Source organism: Glycine soja, chromosome 5 (assembly GCF_004193775.1).
Source record: "Glycine soja cultivar W05 chromosome 5, ASM419377v2, whole genome shotgun sequence".
NCBI lineage: Eukaryota > Viridiplantae > Streptophyta > Magnoliopsida > Fabales > Fabaceae > Glycine > Glycine soja.
This window is the reverse complement of record NC_041006.1, coordinates 34,286,315-34,308,141: the sequence shown is the minus strand read 5'-3', so window position 1 is coordinate 34,308,141 and position 21,827 is coordinate 34,286,315. Positions and strand designations below refer to the sequence as shown.

General features: G+C 27.9%; 1 protein-coding gene across 1 annotated transcript; it reads right to left on the bottom strand.

Moving 5' to 3' along the window:
• Positions 1-14,893: 14,893 nt before the first annotated feature.
• LOC114412674 (gibberellin 2-beta-dioxygenase-like) lies at positions 14,894-17,808 on the bottom strand. Its single transcript, XM_028376653.1, has 3 exons — positions 17,211-17,808; positions 16,336-16,690; positions 14,894-15,224 (listed from the first exon to the last, which is right to left on the bottom strand). The coding sequence occupies exons 1-3, from the start codon at positions 17,609-17,611 to the stop codon at positions 14,955-14,957; spliced, it is 1,026 nt and encodes a 341-aa protein (XP_028232454.1). The 5' UTR covers positions 17,612-17,808; the 3' UTR covers positions 14,894-14,954.
• Between the last annotated feature and the right edge of the window lie 4,019 nt (positions 17,809-21,827).

The window sequence follows — 21,827 nt, the reverse complement described above, 5'->3', positions numbered from 1 at the left end:
ATACGTAAAGTGTTCTGAAACGGCCAAGAGAATATTATTAATGAGAATAGAAAAACCAACACAATCAAGTTATGCAAGTATGGTTACAAGTATAAATAGACATAAATCCATTGACTAATTTGGGTATAGTTGAACAAGAACCAAAACACGTACGTAATTAATATGCCCACCACTAGAACAAGTGACCACTTATATATAGTATTGGCTATATATTTCAGTCATGTGCAACTGGAAAATCTCGGATACCTAGGTGCTAATTGATACCTAGCTAGTTTGTACTCCTTCTACTCTTTTATTAATGTACTTGTTTTGTCTATAAAAAAACCTAGGTGCTATAATTGATGTATAGAGAAAGCATATAGAGAATAATAAGTATTCATGAAAAGAGACATAGAAAAGAATAACAAGTATTCATGAAATGTATTATAAGTGCAGGTGTCCACATATCAACCAACAATATATATACGGCACAGCCAAAAACAGAAGACAGAAAAGATGATGACATTACTGACTACACTCATTCCATAAACGAAGCTGATATAATTAATTATTCATGTTAATCTACCAGTAAGAGTAATACGTACACTGAATCAGAAGCAATAGGCAACAATTAAATTCGAGCCACAAGGTCACATAAATTAAAGAACACCAACTTTTGAAAGGAAATAACCTAATTAACTGGTAGAAGTAGAACTTAACTTGCTCTACGTTGGGTTGCAACTAATATACAATTATTTTATTTAATTATGAAAAAAAATGATAGAACTTTTCTTAATATAAGACGAGCAGAAACAATCATAATAATTTTTTTGTTACTACAAATTACATAACTATCTTGTAATTATGACTCATGGTATTTTCTGTAGCTACATTAATTTTTTTGACGAAATTTTCTGTAGTACTTACGTATCAGTGCAAAACGACTTAATTTCATCAGAGAAAACTGAAAATACGGATATATAGTTTCATTTGAGGAACCCAATTAAACTTAAAAATTAAAACAATATGAGCATGCATTTTTCAATAATTATCCCCGGCCCAGTTTCTCAATTAATCATATTTCTATAAATTTTAAGTAAAAAAGGGGCATGTATATTTGAATTGGAAAGAAAACCTATTTTGTCCTATGTAATTAATTACACAAATGAGCTGTGATTGCTCTTGCAATAGTCCGATAAAATGTCCACTCGATTGTCCACTCGGCAAGCAAAGTATACTTGGAACAGTTAGAACTCACACTGAACCCATACTTCATTGTATAATATCAGGAGAACTCTGATTAGAGTTTCACCTAAAGCATTATCGTTATTGACGGTTACCTAACTACAAAATGGACCCAGGGGACCATACAAAAGTAGAATTACTTTCTCATGGACTAGATGATCGTGCCTAAATCTAATGAAATAATTGATACTGTCAAATTTAAATAAATGTTGAGTCATATGTAAACTTCAAATGCAATTGCAATATGACAACTGGCAGACACAAATTTAAATGAATTTCGCTTTCTCTCATTCTAACTGGACTCCTTGAAGCAAGTGTGTTATCTATATTTTTTGTTAATTTTTATTTGTTTAGGGACAATCTTAACAAATGTCTTTAATTATAGTAGTGATTTTGTATCAAAAGTGGGCTGTTATTATGAAAAGGTGTTATTAATACAATTAAAAAAAAATCGTTTTCTCTCTTTCTAACTGAACCCCGTGAAGCAAGTGTGTTATCTATATTTTTTTTGCTGAATTTTATTTGTTTAGGGAAAATGTTAACAAATGTCTTTAATATATATAGTACAGGTTTAGGTATCAAAAGTAGGCTGTTTTATGAAGAAAAAAAAAAGCGTTATTAATACAACTTCAGCCTAATTTCTTCTTTTTGCTGAGATCACAGATATGATTTACGTATAAATGAACAGAATTGAATCACTATAAATCAGCAAAATTGTTCCTCATGCACCTCCTTTTTAAATTCTATTAAAAACATTCTATTTATTGATTTCTTAATCCGTATGTATCCTTGTGATACTTATTAGTTAAGACTCTAATTAATTTTTATTCTAACACATTTCTTGAAATCTTCTAGAAGGAATTGGAGAAAAGAAAATAAGGGTATATTAAAATTCATATCGAATAAACTGTCATCAGATTTTATCATAAAGAAAACTGACATTGATCAATAATGCTAAGCAGCCTTGGGATTCTACATAATCATATCTGTCTGTCAATCTTTTCCTTTAAATTTCCTCCCTTATCTTCTTTTTGGGGTGGGGACTGGGGAAGGAGGAGTTATATATGGACAAATCCAAAAAATGACCCTACTGTAAAGTCGAGTATACAATTTGATGATAACATAATTGTCTGTGAAATGATATGCGATTGCATTATATTGTTGAATTGCTCGATAGCTTGTTTGTCCTCACAGGCATGGAGTGAGTGAGTTCAATGAATATGGCAAACAATGTAAAAAGCAGGATGATAATTTTCAAAGATGCTGAAATTATCCTAATCATCAATGTCCCTGGTTATCAGTGATGTGCATAAAATTGCAGACAAGGAATGAACAAAATCCTTAATTAATACCAAGTGACCAACTAAAATGCATGATTAAGTCCGTACACTAGAGCTAGGGTTTAAATTGCAGACTCAAGCTTTTGGGATTTTTGAAATCATATACCATCTATTTTTGTCTAGATCGATCACATGCTTTTTCATTAGATGTATTTTTTTTAAACTCAATATGATTATTATAAACAATAAAATTCTTCCTTTAAATATTTAACGATCTAAATACAATCATTATAAGAGTTGCAAAATTCAAATCTTAAACTCATGACCTTTAGTGAAACTAAAACAACTTCATGCATACGCATAACTGATACCAGCTGTAATTGCAGTCACATTTATTTACATTTTTTAGATATTATGGTTTTTAAAATTTCACGATTGCAATTTAAAACCTTGTCCATGAGAGCGAAGTGATTAGCCATTGAGTGAATGCCATCAAGTGCAGGAAAGACGTTGTCTTTGAAAATTATATCCGACAATTACTTGAAGTTAAACATATATGGCGCCATCTAGCTCGATTGCATTCTATTGATCAACTTGACTCTTGACAAAAAGCTCCTGAAATTTAGTTGCAGTCAGCCAAATGATGCATTAATTATCAGTTCAAAACCGAGACCAAAGGGTTACATCTCTTTGAATTACATTACCCTGGAAGTGATGCATGCCCACTTTCGTGTCACTTTCATTCACAAACATCATCAATCTCTACCAATTAATTCGATCGTGTCGGGGAAGTAAAACCACAGAATACTAAACTTTCCCCTTGCACATTTTTCCCCAAGAGCAAACTTGGGGTATGGAGGAGGGCCAAAGAGGTCAACATCAGATAGACTCAACCATTAATAGTTTAATATACCTAAAATGGTAAAAAAAAAAACCATTTAAAACTTGGTTATAATCAAATCATCGATTCTATATAACTAGATTATATTTATCAATATTATAATTCTCACTCCTATTATTTCACATATAATGTTTACCATTTATGAGAGTGACTCATCCCCTTTGTATTAGTTTGACCGATTAAAGAATAAAGTATTCTCAAATGTTGTAGCTCTATATATACTTGAAGAGGGATCAATTTCATGACCATGGTTAAGGGATGAAATTGTGTTAAACTACTCACGCTCAACAATATTTGGTTGTTTGGTTGTTAAATGAACAAAACCATTCCCCTCTAACTATTGCGTTATTTAAATTTCAAATGCAATACACATAACATAAAAATCTTGCACAATGCTTCAAAAAATGTACTCGATCTCTTAACTTATAGCATTTGGACCAAATGTGATAGGAGAACCCCCAAGAGAATAATATCACGTAACATGTGGTTTCATTTCTTGATTGTAGAAAATGCAATCTAAATCAATTGCCCCTAGCACTACTCCATTTCTTATTTGTCTTTAGTTTGTAACTGGCCTTATAAGATCCTCCAAGCACACGCAACAACCTTGTGGAGTACTAACTATGACAACAACTTGTTAATAAACACAAATATCTATTTTTTTATAAGCAAAACATTTATTAAAGAAAAAGTAGCTAAATTAGATAAATAAAGACAAATTACATGATTAATACATAATACTATCTCCTTCCTATATCTTTTTATATTTAAGGATATTACACATCGATCAAGAAATATTTTATGTAATTAAAAATCATTATATTTGAACTAAATGATTTTATTTAATATCTTAATCTTTGATACTTTGCATCATTAGTAGTGAGTATTAAATAAGGATATATTTAAAATATATATTTATTAGACTTTAAAATATTTTAAAACATCAAATATTTTGAGAAAAAAACAGAAAGTTAAAAGTTAAAACATATGAGAAGGAGGTAGTATAAAAAGGGGCATTGGACATTGTTCCTCTTAGCCTTAAACATGTCAACGATATGACCTTTATTTAAGTCTAAAATTTAATGAAGTAAAAAAGACACGTTGACATACAATTAATATTGTCTACATAAAAGAATAAAGTAATACCTAAAAATTATATTATTAAGATTTCAATTTCAGCAACATATATATTAATCACTTGTTCTTGCATAGATCAGTTTGGAATGAAAGGATGAATATCACTAAATGAATGTTACGAGATTTAGTGATTTAATCACTAATCAGCATTTGTTGACTGAGGTAAGAGTTCAAATCCCTTAAAAACCTGGCATTGAATTTGATTTTGACAAATACCGAGAGAAATTCCCATTAACCCTAATATAACGGTATGTTAAGAGAGTATTATCTCATCTGGTGGTGGTGGGAGAACACTCGAGAAAAAAAAAAACAAAAATATTTTTCGTTTTACGAAAATATTGAGGAAAATTTCCAAGAATAGGGTATATGGGCTATATTTAAGTAGTTTAATAGCTGATCGACTTCTTTGCTGGTCCCAGTATGCGTATCATGCACGAGCATTATTACGTTTGTGTTCCTGCATATTTGAAACGGATATATAGCCACAATTAAAGATCATTTTATATATGATTGAGGATGCACATTGGAGTTCATATACATGAAAGCCAGAAACTTGATGGACTCCCACACTGTCCCTATTCGTTACTGATAATGTGCTAGTTATAGGATTCAAGCACCACTCATGGTAAGGAGAGACACATGCTCCACTTTCCTTTCTAAACACAATCCCATGTGGCCATGTTATAATTTGATAACTCATTCATATGTATCTACTTAAGAGAAAATGATTTTTTGGATCCAAATTGACTACATTTTTTTTATTAAAAAAAAGTCAGATTCTAGCCATATGTCCTTGATTTTCTTATTACCGAATGTATTAGTAGCTGATCCATTATATATATATATATATATATATATATATATATAGGTACAGTACTTCCTGTTAATCGAGCCCCTCTTAGCATCTTTACCTAATTAGATATGTTCTCTTCAATAACAACTAATGATTAGTAATTCTCTCTATACGATATATGCATTAAGTTTGTATACACGATGAGCAAACACCAAATTTTAACTTATCGAATTCTCCTAATAATATTTTTCCTCTTGTTACATTTTTCAATAATAAGTAACTTAAAAATATTTTTTAATTAAACAGTTAATATAAGTCCTCATGTTTATGTAACGATTGTTGTTATATTAATGCATATTTTTTTCATTATTTTTCAAAATAATCCATTAGAATTTATATCATAAACTATTTAATTTTCAAAAAATCTAAAAATACAATGGAGGTTAGTTTTCTTTTTCTTTTTTTATTGTGTTTTAAGTATTATTGTCTCTCTTGTGGATGATATTTAGTTAAAATCAAAGAAAAATAATGCAGTTGCAATGTTTAACAACTATTTTAAACATGACATACTCTTGCTTTCTGTTTTTCTACTATTGTACCTGAAACTGTACTGAAAACATCATATTGATGTTCGTTTGCATTGCATAACGGAAAATGTACTGGAGACATCATATTTGCAATACAGACGAAATTCTTATGGTCAACTTATATTTATACGGATCATTTATAAAATAATTGTATGTAACATTATTTGATTTTGCATTTTTTTTAAATATCAAATTCAAGAAATTGACCAAGTAAAAAATTCCTTCGAGTGGAAGCGCATTTTAACCTGACCCAAAAGAGTCACATTAACACCTATCTAATCAAATTAAGTTGAGTTAAAGCTAAACTAAATCTGTCCCAAAGAGTCACATTAACACCTTATCCAATCAAATTAAGTTGTGTTAAAGTTAAATTAAACCTGACCCAACTTGTTTATCTAATCAAATTAAGTAAGTAAAAGTTAAATTAATCCTGTCCGAAGTTGTTTGTCTAATTAAATTATATGTTGAACTAAAGCTAAACTTAATCTGATCCAACAAGTCACATTAGCACCCCACTTGTTTATTTAATCAACTATATTGAGTTAAAGTTAAATAAAACTTGATTACTTTGTTCATCTAACTAATTAATCTAGTTAAAGTTGACCCATGTCACACTAACACCTTCTTTTTAATCTAATAATCATTCAATGTGTTGATACTCAATAAGTAAAGATGATTTCTGCCGCATCATCTAAGAATAGAATCCACAGATTCCACAAAGCTGCAGTGATCTCTGGACCAAAGATAAACAGTAAAGTAGATTATTAAATTATGAAGATCACTTTCTACTAGTAGGGTGGTCTTTGAATGACATCAAACGAATATTTTCAAAAGTAGTGGGAATGAAAGTAGTTTTGATTGACATGCACCTCTACGGCTTTAGCTTAGGTACACGGCAAAAGAAATTTGTAGTTGCAAGTACTCACTCCACCCAGTATGATTTTGACAGAAAACTTCTAATTTGATTAGGTTTAGACTATAGAGTCAAGTTTGTTTAGATATAGATAGGGGGAGAATTTAATTTTGATGCATTGTTAAAATAAAATAAAAATACTATCAACGAATTAGTAATTAATTACTTAATTATATCTTGTACAATAATTATAAAAATTAAAATTAATAATTTATTAATGATATTTTAATTATATAACAATTATCAATAAGTCGTTGATCCAAAGAATATTAAATTTAATTTCTTTAAGTAAGGTTTTAAATTCAAACCTTGTAGATGACAAAAAAATATAATTACAATAAGAAATTTCATTAAAAATAATCAATCACGTTTTTCAATAAATATTAAACATTAATAAAATTGGTGAACACTTCACATACGTATAAAAAAATTATACAACAATTCATGATTACTATATACAAAATATTTAAACTTTTTTTTATTTCTGTTAAATTCACACACATGTATAAATACTGGTAGTAAATCAGTGAATCACAATGTTAGGAGTTAAATTTAGTCAAAGGACACATATAATATTGTTATTAATTTATTAAAAGTAAGTTATATCAATCAACCGTTAATTTATATTTATATATATATATATATATATGAGAGAGAGAATTCTTTTATATAAAGGAGATGACTAAATTTAGATTTGGATTATATAATCAAACATGATTAAAGATGTAGCATTTTAAAAAAAAATCACAAGATTAAGTATATTTTAATATAGACTATTCAAAATAAGATTTATTAGTTAATATTTAGTAAAGTTGAATTCTTGACTCGCGTAGAAAATGTTTTATATCTATCTATTGACCTGATGTCTTCTTTGCATATAAAAAAATTATTAATTAACATTTATATATTATTTAATCTAAAACTTATTATATATTGTTATGGTGCTAATCACTAGAATGTGGGAAGCATGATCGAGCGAGAGAGAAGAAAGGCAGAGAAAAGTTCATCATAAATTAAAGTTGTTTGTATCTATGCTTGGTGCTTAGGGTGAAAATCTATCCATGTAATCGAAATATAATTTATTATGGTTTTCACGCTTGATTCTTATCGATTATAAATAATTTATTTATTTTAGTGTGACAGAATTGTAATTATAAGATTTTTTTAATGTAAACTAGTAGTTGTTATAACATTAAGGAAATATGAGATCACTAAAAAAATTCATAAAATTTTGATAAAATAATTTGTTAACCGAAAACAGTCATTTGATTATTAGAATTTATAGTAAAAGTGATTTTCAATAATCAACATACAAAGATATTACAGATCGAAAAGATACTTATTGGAATGCAATCAAATTGATATTCTAATAGTTTTTGTAGTTTTTTTTATAATAAAAGTGTTTTTCAACAGATAAAAATGTTTAAATTAATTGGTAAACAAAGTTGTAAAACAATAACGTAAAGAAAATTGTAATGTAAAAAAAATTCAAAAATAAATTGAGTTAAAAAGTAAACAAAATTCAAATGGCAAGAATATAAAAGGATTCCAAATGTAAATTGATGTTAAATGCGAGAATAAGTAAAAGTTGCAAGAAAATAAAAAACAACAAATAAATAATTTTGAGTTCAGAGAAGAAGAAATAATGATTAAAAGAAGTTAAGAGTTTGGAGAAGAAAAGAATTGTATGAAATGTAAGTTGATTAATGAAACAAAATTGCATAAATTATAAACTATATTAAAATATTTCGTGTATAACATGTTGGTGTAAAAGTATTTACGTGATCATCCTAACCATGAAAAAATAATTACTTTTTATAAATAATTACTTTAATGTATATTTATAATTTATTTAATTTGACACATCAGTCAATTTACAAGATTTATATAAATGTTACTTATTTGAAATAATAATTTAAAATATTGACATCTATATCTTTATACTCTTTGTTAGAAAACCCTTAATAACTATTTTGTAAACTTGATCGAAACTCATTCGTGATCCTTCATTGTATACTTTAGACTTCCACCTTTAATAACTTATCTTCAAAATTTGTCTTTAACTTTTAAACTTCTTTATCTTGATTTATCATCAAGCCTTAGTAAATCTACATCTTTTTGGATCGATAATCAAACATAATATCAGTATCTATTCTTTAACTCCATTCAATTTCAATAAATTTTCTAAATTTTATACTTAAGAGAATTTTACGTACGCCCTTTACACCTACGCCCTTTACACCTTATTAATTACCATACTTATAAGGCCGCTAAAAGATCTTTTGGCGGGCGGGAAGGGTAGTTATGTCACATGTTATATGCTATTTTCGTTATGTCGGTCTCTTACGGTATGTCGGCACAACTTTACACTGTCACACTTTTTTATTATAAATTTTCCACATTCCATAATTAAGGCTACTCATGATTAAGTTATTTAGATAATCTAACTATAATTATTATAACCAAATCCTGCTTATAGTATTGGATGTTCAGGAAATTATGGACCATTACACCAAATCCATTGGGGCAGTGGGGGACCCAAGAGGCGGTGCCACTCACAATATTTCCTGAACATCCTTTATTTTATGAAAGTTTTGAAGAGTTATTTAATCTTGGATCTTTTAATGATAGTAAGTAATAAAATTAATGTTAATTTCACTCCAACATAAAATTCTCGACTCTTCCCTTATGCGTGAATAGATTTATTTATTTACTTTTTACAATAGCACACTGCGACTAAAATTTAGAATTTTATGCATATATATTGTTTAAATCTTTAACTACTAAGTGACCTTATAAGTTAGTTGCATGAATTCATGTCTATCCAAACAAGATAACAACATATAAATATCTACTTTTTTTGGTAAATCTTAATTTAAGGAATATTAAACTCGATTTTATTATCTAATATCTCATGTTTATATTTTTTAAATGAAAAAAAATTAGTTGAAAAAAGAAAATTTATTAAAATGATCAGTTAAATTTTTCAATAAAGATTAATCATTTATAAAACTAACAAATATTCTACGTCAATATTCATGATGACAAAAAAATATTGATATACTTTGGAGTACTTTAGAAACAAATAATTTTGTTTTAAAAATTCTCTTAGAAACCTGTTAACAATAATTATTTTTTGAATAAGTCAATTGAAAACGGCACTTGCTTGCTGAGTTGTGTTAGCTTGAGGATCATTAACTTTGAATTTTAATTAAACCTGATATGATGTTGTGCCCACAGAGAATTCCAAACCAACAGAACAGGTTTTCTTTTCGTCATCCTTGTACTCCCAGAAGAATCTTAGTACCAAACTATGAATTAGCCTATCAATTAAGCCCCCACCGCAATTTCTACATATTGAGACCTCACTATCTAGTTCGGAAAGCATGTCTCCTTTTTCCTGTTGCTGAATTCTCTTCCTCGTCTACGTTGTTCATATACAAGGAAATATTTGGTACCCCACCTAATCTTAATTATAGGCGTTCGATTTCCCGTGACATTTTGGGATGTTAATTCTTCTAGAAAATACAACTTGCCCAATTAACTTCTTTCATGCATAACAAAATTTTATAAAAATTTCTATAAAACAAATTTTTGGGCCAAGCTTGTTCCTTTTTAAATCACCACTATTCTTTTGAACAGGTTGGCAACCTGCAGGATAAATCTCAGGAATAGGGGTGTGCTCCTCCAGCCCTTCTGTGCATGGAGGACTTACTTGGAGGAATATTAATATTAGGGGAATTTTAGTTGTAGAAAAAATTATTTTTTTTTTTAGTTGTGGAGTGGAAATAATAATGAAATTTAAATGTTACTTATCTCTTTTTTATTTTTTTTTATAAAACATTTCATTTCTCTTTTATAGTATTTGTTGTGAAAATCATGATATTCTTTTCTCTTTAATTTTAGACAAATTAATATTCTATTTCTTTTTTCTTTTATAGTCATTATTGTAGAAATATTTCTATTTTTTTCTTTCTAGACAAAATATTCAAGTATAATTTTTAATACTTTTTCTTTTACAAACTGTTATTGATACTTTGATGACTATAAATAATTTCATTTAGTCCATATATTGATTAGGTTCTAACTGATTTGAGAATTCAAAATTATTTGTTATAACTTTGCCATTAGGCAAGCATAGAAAATAGGAATAATACAAGGAATTGACAAGTTGAACTCGGAAACACACCGATATATATTCTACCTTTCTATCATCATTATTTGTATTTTTTTTTTTTGAGTCATCTTTGGTCTTAATAAAAAAAATATTTAAATAATAATTATTATATACTTGAAGACATAAATATTAAAATCATAATTTTTTTTATAGATTTAATCAAACAAAACTATAATTTAAAATTAAAAAATATAGTTTATAATTAACTTAGAGAAAATGAATTCATCCATAATATTTATTTATTATTTTGTCAAAATCAGTTGATGTAGAATTTGCACATATCGTCAATTATATACAAATCCGCCACTGGATGGTGATGCGGTTTGGCTGTGGCTGCATAAAAACGAGATTATCTTCAATAATGAGCAAGTTGATGTTGATAAGTATTAGATTTGATTAACATTTAGATTAGATATAAGTCAGATGGCTTCTTTTGAGTGAATGAATAACCTACTTATGTGTACTTTGTCTTTCTCAAATTAAATAATTTGATGGAAGGATTAATTGGGGTACCCTCCTACTCTCCCTATTTAACTATTCAGCTGAAACCAATTGGCAGAGAAAGGTTTGAATACGTACAATTCTTTTAAATTACATGTCACCTATAAGTTGCACATTATGATTATATTATATCTATAGCTACTGCCCCACAAACATATAGAGCGACCTATTCTACAAATAATTAACTTATATCCAGAAGGAATATGGAGTTTGGAACTATTTGAAACAAGTCACGTGGAGATAAGGCGTGCTTTTTGTTAATTTGAGTTGATAGCATTTTTGCAGGTATATATATATATATATATATATATATATATATATATATATATATATATATATATATATATTGGTTGCAATGACTAATTTTTCAGTGAGTTATACCATTGAATATTTGAGAATAGATTAATTTCGTTTGAGTTGGAACATATCATATTAAAGAGATTTATATTTGAGAAGAAAATTATTAGAATATAAATATAAATAAAAAATTTAGCATTAAACAAAGATAAAATACATTAAATATATAACTAAATAACAAATCTAATATTTTAAAATTTTAGATAAAAAATATGGAATCAACTTCACTTATGTAATTGGCACGGGACCTCATCGACAACATCTTTCCAATATTTTATCTCCATTGTATTTTGCAACAGAAACTTTGGATATTTTGTCCAAATGTGAGGTGTAATTAATTAATTACTATAGAATGTGAGCCTTTTTACTTCATGCATCTGTTGCTGCTTTCTGACTTCATTCTCCAATGGATCCACTTGCACAAATGCTGGCCATGAATATTTAATTTTCAGCAATGATTTCATTCTCATTTAACTGTTTAATTTGAAGCTTACAGTTGCTTTAACTAGTTGACAATCGTGGAATAATCATATATTTAGGCACATATTGTACTTTTTTCAAATGATGAATGATCGGATTCACAAACCGTTGCCAAACAGGCTATGACAAAGTTTATGATTGAATTTTTGTCCATTAGCCTTGCCTTTCTTTTATGCATTAGGCCTTTCTGTTTCATCATATCCCTTATAGCAAATGGACCAAACATTTGATTTGTTGAGACAAAATAATATCTCCGTTCACATGAAAAAAAAAGTACCACGAAAAAAAAAATGACGTGGCAAAATCAAAGATAATAAGAGTATAAAATGATAACACAACAATATAATCATATTTAAAAATTAAAATAAATGGGAACACTTTATTATAAGCGGGTTCGTTCCTGCAGGAGACTTGGTAATCTACTTCCTTGGGTTGTTCACACCTGTTATGTAGTTTTAATTAAGTGAAACATGTATCTAAATCTTAAGCATTAACTATTAATTAAAATTTGATGTTAATATAATTCCATCATAGTAAATATGACGACTGCAAAAGGCCATTAATTGAAATATATTTAATTATTCAAAGAATTACATTTCATCTTACCACAATTATTATACAAAAAAACTATATAAAAAATTGTTTTTGCAAATTTATTTGGTCTTATTAATCATCTATGTAAATGTGCATGCATTATAGAAAGGTATTCTATTTGCAGTAAAAGTTTTTAATAATTTTTAAGCGCATAACATTATTTAATTTATTACTAATTTAAAATTATTTGCTAACAAGTATAGATTTTTTTTCTTCTCATTTTCAATTGATAAATAAGTGGCTCTGTGACCCTCCTAATGTCTCTCATATCTCTTTCTGGCTCTTGTTAATTTGAGCTTCTCGATCGTATCATTTCCTTTGTTGATTTCTGTGAACATATATTCGGGCGGCGACAAAAATCATAACCTCATTTTCATTTTTTTATTCTTTTATTACATTATTTATTGTGTTTTTTTTTGTTTTTTTATTCTTTCCTTTTTATCTCTTTCTTCTTTTTAATATACTCTCTATTTTCTCTATAAATACTGTACTTCATGAAAAAAAAAAAAAGATGTCAAGTAGATTGAGAAACGGTGTACATGTACTCAAAAGAAGTTACCCAAGGTAGATTGTCTACTAAAAAGGTTATATTCGATATATAAAGAGGATTATAATACGTCAAGATAAAGGTGCTAGAAATATACATTTACATAAAGTAGATTGTCTTATTTTGAGAAGTATTTTAGGTGTTCAAAGGTGAAAGTATTATTTACTAATTATAGAAAGGTGTCAAGTAGATTGAGAAACGGTGTGGTCAAAAAGAGTTACTCAAGGAGGTTGTTAGAAATTATCAGAAAATAGATTGTACTACGTTAACATAAAGATGTTTGAAGTAGACTTTTACAAAAAGTAGATTGTCAACTAAAGAAGTTGTAATCGACACGATAAAAGGGATTAGAATACATCAAGATACAGGGTCTAGAAGTATATTTTTACGGAAAGTAGATTGTCTAGTTTCAAAAAGTATTTATGCATTCAAAGGTGAAAGTATTATTTTCTGGAAAAAAAGTGTCGAGCATTTATGCATTCAAAGGCAAAAAGTAGGAGTATTATTTTTCGAAAAAAAGGTATCAAGTAAATTGAGAAACAATGTGGTCAAAAGGAATTAAGAAAGACAGTTGTTAGAAATTATCAGCAATCAACATGTGAAATAAATGTCAGCACGGCACACAAAGACAATTTCCTTTATTAGAAGTATTCTCATCACAGTACTTGTTCATTATCTCTAATTTCTATAAATAGAAAAGTTTGTACGAGTAGTTATTTTCTGATTTTTTTTAACATTGTTCACTTCTTGTACACAAATCACACCCATGATATTCTAATAAAAGCGTTTGTTCTTGTCAATTGCCTTATTTTTGAGTAGTTTAGATTTTATATTTCTTTATCTTTTGATGACTCTGTTTTCTTTCTATAACTCCATGTTACTTTCTCTTTACAAATTATGTTTACTTATCAGTTTAAATATTAAATAATAATCAATTAATTGGGCAGTAAAAAAATCAATTAATTGAAGTTAATCATAAATGACATGAATTCAATACTCATGTTTAATTTGCTGATCGAAATAAAATATTTTTTTATACTAATTCAGTATTAGAAGATAATGAGATGAATGCCCTTTTTATACCAAAGTGTTTATTAAATTGAATTCTATGTATAATTTTTTTTTCAAGTTGAAAATTAAATTAAATGCTAAATTGATTAAAGGACCCATATTATCATCTTGTTTATAAGAACAAAGACCCATCATAAAAATTCTTATTTGTTAAATTATAACTTCGAATAATTAATTGAATTCCACGATCAGCACTACCATTATTTTGATTAGTTAAGCATGTAACTTTTTTTTATAGTAATAAGACATAAAAATTAAACTCTTTTTATTGATTATCCCGATTCTTAAGTGCAGTTAAAAAATCGGGTGCCAAAAGAAAGTTTATTAAATATATAACATAAGACCACGATGCTAGTGGCCTCGAGTTGCATTCATTCACTATAAAATGGTATTCACAATGGAGATTTGTCACTGTGATCAGCAAATTTGTCAAAAAGACTAAGCCTATTATCAGAGAGCTTTGACTTGTATGCTGCATTCTTGTATTCCCGCCATGTCAATTCTCTGTACAAACTCTCTTCTTCCCTTGACACGAGTGAAGGTAAAGGTGCAATCTTTTCATTCAATGGTGGTCCTCCAAAGTAGATCATTGAAAGTCTTGACATGCTTGAATTGGCTAATACCCTATGCTTAACACTTTTAAAGCTTCCATTCGTCATCACCTGAAATGTATACAAATTTAATCAGAAAAACCAAAATGAATGCACAAACAAGAAAAATGTAGCAAGTATGAAAAAATATTTTTTAACTCATAGACATAGGCACTTCCACGCACGCTGATTGCTGAGGTAAAGAGAGTGGGAGAAAAACAATAAACTAATTGCTAGCACATTATGATCGAGGAAGAAGATTGGCTTCTAGGGAGATAGAAACATTAATATTGTTTCTTCCAAAAATTAATAAAAATGAATGGTTTTCATGTAAATTGATAATATTGTTTTTTAACATTATGTATTATTCTTATTTATTTTTATTATAATAGTTTGTTTTATAATTTCCACCCTTTTTATATCATATATATAGATATTACTTTTGTTAAACTTATTTTATTGCCAAATACATTTTTATGACTATTTTCTTTATCTCTTTTCTTCATACATCACTTATTATTTTACACACTTTTTTATAAAAATAAATAATATAAAACACTTTATACAAACATTAGGATCTAGTACCTGTTGGTTGGAATTGAATTAGAATGTATGAGGTCACAACCATTGAATACAAAAAAAAATCTCATAAATAACTATTATATATAATTTTTTAAAAATTATATCAAAAGTCACAATATATATTAATAATTTTTTAAAATAAATTCTTTTTATAATTATTTCTCTTTGCTAAAAAACACTTTCTTTTCACACATTTCTCTAATATTTCTCACTTATATATTTTATTCCATTATTTTCTCTCTTCTTTCTTATGTCTTTCTAATTGCAAGAAGAATGATATTCAAAATATCATTTTCTCCTTATCTTATTTATATTCACCCTTGTTTTTATTTCTCCTAATTCCATTATTTATAGAGTAAATTATAACAATTCTTTCTAAAATTTTATAAAATTACAAATAATCTCACACTTTCTGACTTTCCTACACTAATCTTTCTTAAATTTTAAAATATCATATTAACAGTATCTCAAATCTTATACTAACAACTCCCATAATTAAGACAATTAAAAGAGGACAAGATACTTATATAATTACACTAAATCTGGTCAAATGTTATTGTAATTTGATCATGTTTGCATCATATAGTATTAAAATGGGTACCTGCAAAAGGTCACCAACATTGACGAAAAAGGAAGTGTGATCAGGTTGGATAGAAGCCCAAGTCCCATCCCGGAGACACATTTGCAGTCCTGATGTGTTGTTGGATCTCAGGACAGATATTATCTGTGGGTCTGTGTGCTCTCCGAACCCAATCAAATTTCGTCCACTCAATGCCTCAACTCTAAGCTCTGGACATGCTGGGTACCGGTTCATTCTAAAGCAGCTATCGCTTCTCTCATCCCTTATCATTCTGCTGAACACGTTCCTTGGTTCTATCTCCAACCCATCAGCCATTAGCTCCAACACTTCACAGCACATCTTCTTCACTGCCCCTATGTATTCCTCCACCGCGCACCTGCCAAGTTTAACCATAACAATATCACATATACCCCATTAAGAAAAATAAAATGTCAAACTTTTTATCTATGCTTTGATGAAATTTGATAATGACACACACACACACACACATATATATATATATAAAGTTGTTAAAATTGCAACCACAATAGCATCAAAGTCTTAAAAAAATAATCTGCAACTGCAATTTTGACTGCGGTTTCATGCATGGTTTTTGGAGCGAGTCACAAGCTATCGACAACACATCAGTTTCATTTGTCAGTAACTTCCCTTAAAATCAAGAATTGCTACAGAATTGTGACCGCAGCAACAATTTAAAATCTTGTTGCTCTTGACATTGTGGGAAATTACTGATAAATGTTGTTAATGCAACCAGAATTGCAGTCGAAATACAGGCATATTCATAGAATAAATTATGGCCGAAATCACAGTTGTGGGCCATTTTTTTAAACATAAAAAAAGAAGAAAAAAGAGAACAAAAAAAAGAAACCAGGGGACTCTGTTTTGATATTAATTACCTGAACACTTCTGGGTTTTGTTCAAAAAGTTGGAGTGTTTTGGGAGAGATAACATCAGGGTTTGTGTTGAGGAGTAGGTACTCAACCCAACCCAGATCACCGTTTGTGCCAATTCTCTTGCTTCCATACCCATAAGGGTCTGGAGGACCAGCCTTGTCTTTTTGACATTGGGACTGCATGAAGAACTTGAGTGCTTCATTCTCCAAATGGGTCATCAATTCCAGTGGTACACCATAGTTGACCACCTTGAACAAACCGAACTCTTGACATGCCTTGACTATGACCGTCTTGGCCTCGGGGTGCGTGAGATCAACCTCGGGCACCCACATGAACCTGCTCTTGCATGATGCTTTCACGAGAAATAACTCGTTTAGTGCAGATTGGTGAGAATGAACAACCATAGTGGTGGCGTTCTTATCTTACTAGTTGCTACCTAAAGGATCAACACTAAGAAAACTAAGAACTTTTTGAGAGAGAGAGAGAGAAATAGAGAGATGGAGAAGAGTGATGATCAGAGAGAAATTCAATCGGTGAGAATGAGGAAGCTGATGCTAATGGAGTAATGCATGAAGGTTGAAGGAAGATGAGGCGTTACGAACTATAGAGACAGCTATCTGGCTCTCATTGTCTTCGTGGCATTTATACTATCGACCCAGATATCTAAATCTAAATCTTTAATTGTCTTTTTTTAAATAAAAAAAAAAATCAAGTAGACATTGTTAACTGCATTCACACTATTTTTTTTTGCTGGTGGTTCAAAGATCATATATTCTCTAACTTTGAATTTGAGATAATTTCACTGCTAGTATGCTAGTATGTAACTGTATTATCTTAAAGAAAATTTATATATAGTTAAAATTAAATAGTAATTCTTCTATTAAATAAATTATTTTCAAACATATAAACATAACATAATCTTATATCAATGTTGTTAAGCCTTTGAATGATTGCATCTACACTATTGAAACTATTTTAATATTTTTCTCTTTTTTAACGTTATTTTAGCTTCTTTTAGTTTATCAAGAAAATAGGAAAAATGCACGTATAAAATAAATTTGATTGTTACATTAAATGCATACAAATATTTTATATTTTTTTAAACTTTTACGATGATTATATTAAAAATATATTAGAAATGGTTTTAGTTTTGACTGTTTTGAAGCTCCTGAAAATAATATAAAGTATTGTTATTTTTATATAAATTCAGCGGAATTTAAATAAAATAAAAATATATATACTGAACGAAATTATATTAAATTTTAGAAGAGAGAATGCAATATGTTATATAAGATTAATTTTATAAAACTATCCCACTCTTTTATTTATTTATTTATTAGATTTTCTTAAATTGCGTAAAATAAATTATAAAAAACACTTATTTTGGAATTGTATGTAATTAATGATATGTTAGGCTTAATAAAAATTTATGAGTAGTTTTGGTGCCAAGAAAAATAACAATAAAATTCATCTAAAGATAAGAAAATGAAAATAGTCTAGAGATCATTTTTGCTTTATTTAAATAGTCTATTAGTTGGTGAAACAATGATTTCTTTCGGCTATATCAATTATATGATTTAGCAGATTTGTCAACTATATTTTTTAGATGAAAAATTTATTTGTCTATTTGATAAACAAGTTCTATAATAGTTTTTAATATTTTTTAAAATATTACTTAAAATATGTTTTTTAGAACAATAGTTTTTAACTTTTTATATTTATTTCTTTTTTGTCTTTCAATATTAAATATATTTTCTTTTTAATCTTTTCTATTTAAGATAAAATTTTATTATTTTTATATTTTATGTAATTTTTCAGTTATTTTAACAAATAATTTTATCAAATACTTATGATTCAATAAAATAGTTTTTTAACTTTTTAACTTTCAATTAATTTTTCAATTATTTTTATTAAACATGGTCATTGTATAGTAGCTAGTAATATTTATTATTCAATAAAAAAAGTCATTAACTAGTATTTGAGATTTAGTTTTGGTAATGTTATTATAGTATTTGATATTAGTTGCATATGATAATCTGAAAATAGAATTATAATTTATAAAAGAATAAATTTATTGAAGGATAATATGTCTTAGGTAGAATAAGTCAGGTAAGGTACCAACATTAGATTATATATATGACATAACACGCTGAAGCAAATTTAAAACGTGTACTTGATACCTTAACCTTACTATTAATTAGAGGAGAACCGTATGTTTCCCTCCCGGCCCGTTCAAAGGAATTTTTTTATCCTGAAACCATGCTATGGCATGAATATATAAATATATATACTTGAACTTTTCTTCCGAACTCAGAAGTATATTGTTTAGGTGAAAATTTGTTTGAGTAATAAAAAATAAATATATTAATCTTTCCCTCTTGATTCTAATCAACCACAAATAATTTATTTAATTTAGTGGACAGAATTGTAATTATGATTTTTTTTTTAAACAAGCAATGATTTAACTTTTAACTAGGAGAACAATAAGATTAATTTAGGAAAATAATTTGAACAAATAATAATGCATTCAAAATACCATGCAAAGTAAAAATATCTTCAAAAGTAAAGATTTTGTTGTTTATGAAATCGAAAAAAAAAAATCTTCTACTATGTTCATAGTAAGAAGATTTTGTGAAATAAATATCTTTAAAACTAAAGATATATGGTTGATGAAATTGAAACATAAATTCTTTAATTATATTCACAATTACAAAATTATGTGAAACAAATATCTTTAGAAATAAAAATATATATTGTTAATGAAATCAAAACAGAAATTCTTCGATTATGTTGACAATAAGAAAAATTATCCAAAATTAAAAGTATAATTGTTTGTGTAATCAAAATGTAAGTATAAAATTAAGATAAATAAAAGAACAAGAGTTTGGAAAAGAAATACAGATCTAAAAAAGTTTAAAGTTTGGAGAAGAAATGTAGAAGAAGAAAATATAAAAATAAATTGATCAAAAGAAAATAAATGACAGAAAAAATAAATTGCATTAGAATATGGATTTGGACATGCACGATATTCTTAGAATTAGTAGTCTTTTTCACGTGGGACATGATGGTGTAAACAAAACTTGTTTAAATGTTTTCTAGGAAAAATGGTTACCATTGTGTCCATTTATAATTTTTTTACTTAACGGTCGAACTATAAGATTTATATACACGTGCAATTGTGTTCATTCCATTAGCCAAAAAAATTCCAATAAATGTCTTCTTCATTTTCTCTATCAAATACTTGTCTTCATTTCTTGTGACAAAAAATTGTTGATAACTATTTTCAAATGTGCGATAGAAAGTCCCACATGTCTTGATCAATAAATGATCAATAAATTTTCGTTTGTGTCTTGGAATGATTTATTTTTAAAAATTCTTTTTACAAATTGAAATCACCAAACACTAAGAAACTTTTTAAATGTTTTAATAGAAAAAATTATTTATCAACTTTTTCATTTTGATTGTCCATCAATTTGAACAGTACAATTTCTTTAATTTTTTTTCTTTTTATCAACTTTTACATTTTGATTGTCTATCTAAATTGACATTACACCCCTAATAAACTTCTTTTCGATTGTTTAATTAAAATGAATATTATATCTCTAATAAACTTTCTTTCAAATTAGTAATCAAATCATCATTTGTTGATGCAATGGAATGACTTCCAAATCTTTTTAAACAATATAAAGACATTTGATGATTATAATTTCAATACTTAATCATAACATCAATTTACAGAAATTCACTTTCAATTCAATCAAAATAAACTCCTCTTCAAATCATCAATAAAAAAACAATGTTTTCACAACAAATTGAATTAGTCATTTTTAAATAAGAAATAAAATCTCTACACTTATAAAATTTTACTCACTATCCGAACGCATGTATATATATCTTCTCCATTCTCAAAGGGAATAGTTAGTAAGTGTTTAAGGTTTTACTTCTTCTAATGTACTCTTTTTTGTTAGAAAGCATTCCTCTGTCTACTTTTTTTGTGCTAACAACATAAAAAAGTTAATTTCACGAAATTAACCAAGCTTTGTTTTATACTAAACATAACATTAACTAGAAGTTGATGAAGTGACTCGCATCTCTTATATGGTCTATTAATTAATTCCGAATTCTTGGTTTAATTGTACCATTCATAACATATAAATAATCATCATTAAGCACCGAAATTAAAGGTTATCACAAAAGAAGTGTCAAGCGAGTCGGCAAGTTCAAAAAGAAGAAAAAAAATACTAGACTTGTATGTCAAAGAATATGGCAAGTGCAATCGACAAAATCATTGGCACTGTGTCACAGAAGAAGCTTGAAGATGAGTTTTTGTTTTCACTTTTCTTTCAGATATATAAAACACACGCAAATCAAGTTGTCCAACGAGTGTCATGTCGACCACTGTTAATACTCTTCGCACGGTGGTCATCATTGGCCTACATGTGCCAGGAAGTCTAAAAAGTTAAAATTGACCTGACCTGTGTGAAATGATTTGTCATTTTTAGATAAAAAATGTCCAATCATTATTCGACAACAAAAGCAAGTATCTAGATATTGTGTCCTGAGGGCTAAGCAATTAACTGTCATCTGTCCTAAAGGAACTAATTTATCACGAATCAAAGT

What these genes read in the sequence shown, in the direction of transcription:
- LOC114412674 (XM_028376653.1), bottom strand. Translation starts at nt 17,611, where the DNA reads ATGGTTGTTCATTCTCACCAATCTGCACTAAACGAGTTATTTCTCGTG. An exon ending in CAAAACCCAGAAGTGTTCAG is followed by an intron (nt 16,691 to 17,210) that starts GTAATTAATATC and finishes TAAACTTGGCAG; the next exon opens with GTGCGCGGTGGAGGAATACA. An exon ending in ATGTTGGTGACCTTTTGCAG is followed by an intron (nt 15,225 to 16,335) that starts GTACCCATTTTA and finishes TATACATTTCAG; the next exon opens with GTGATGACGAATGGAAGCTT.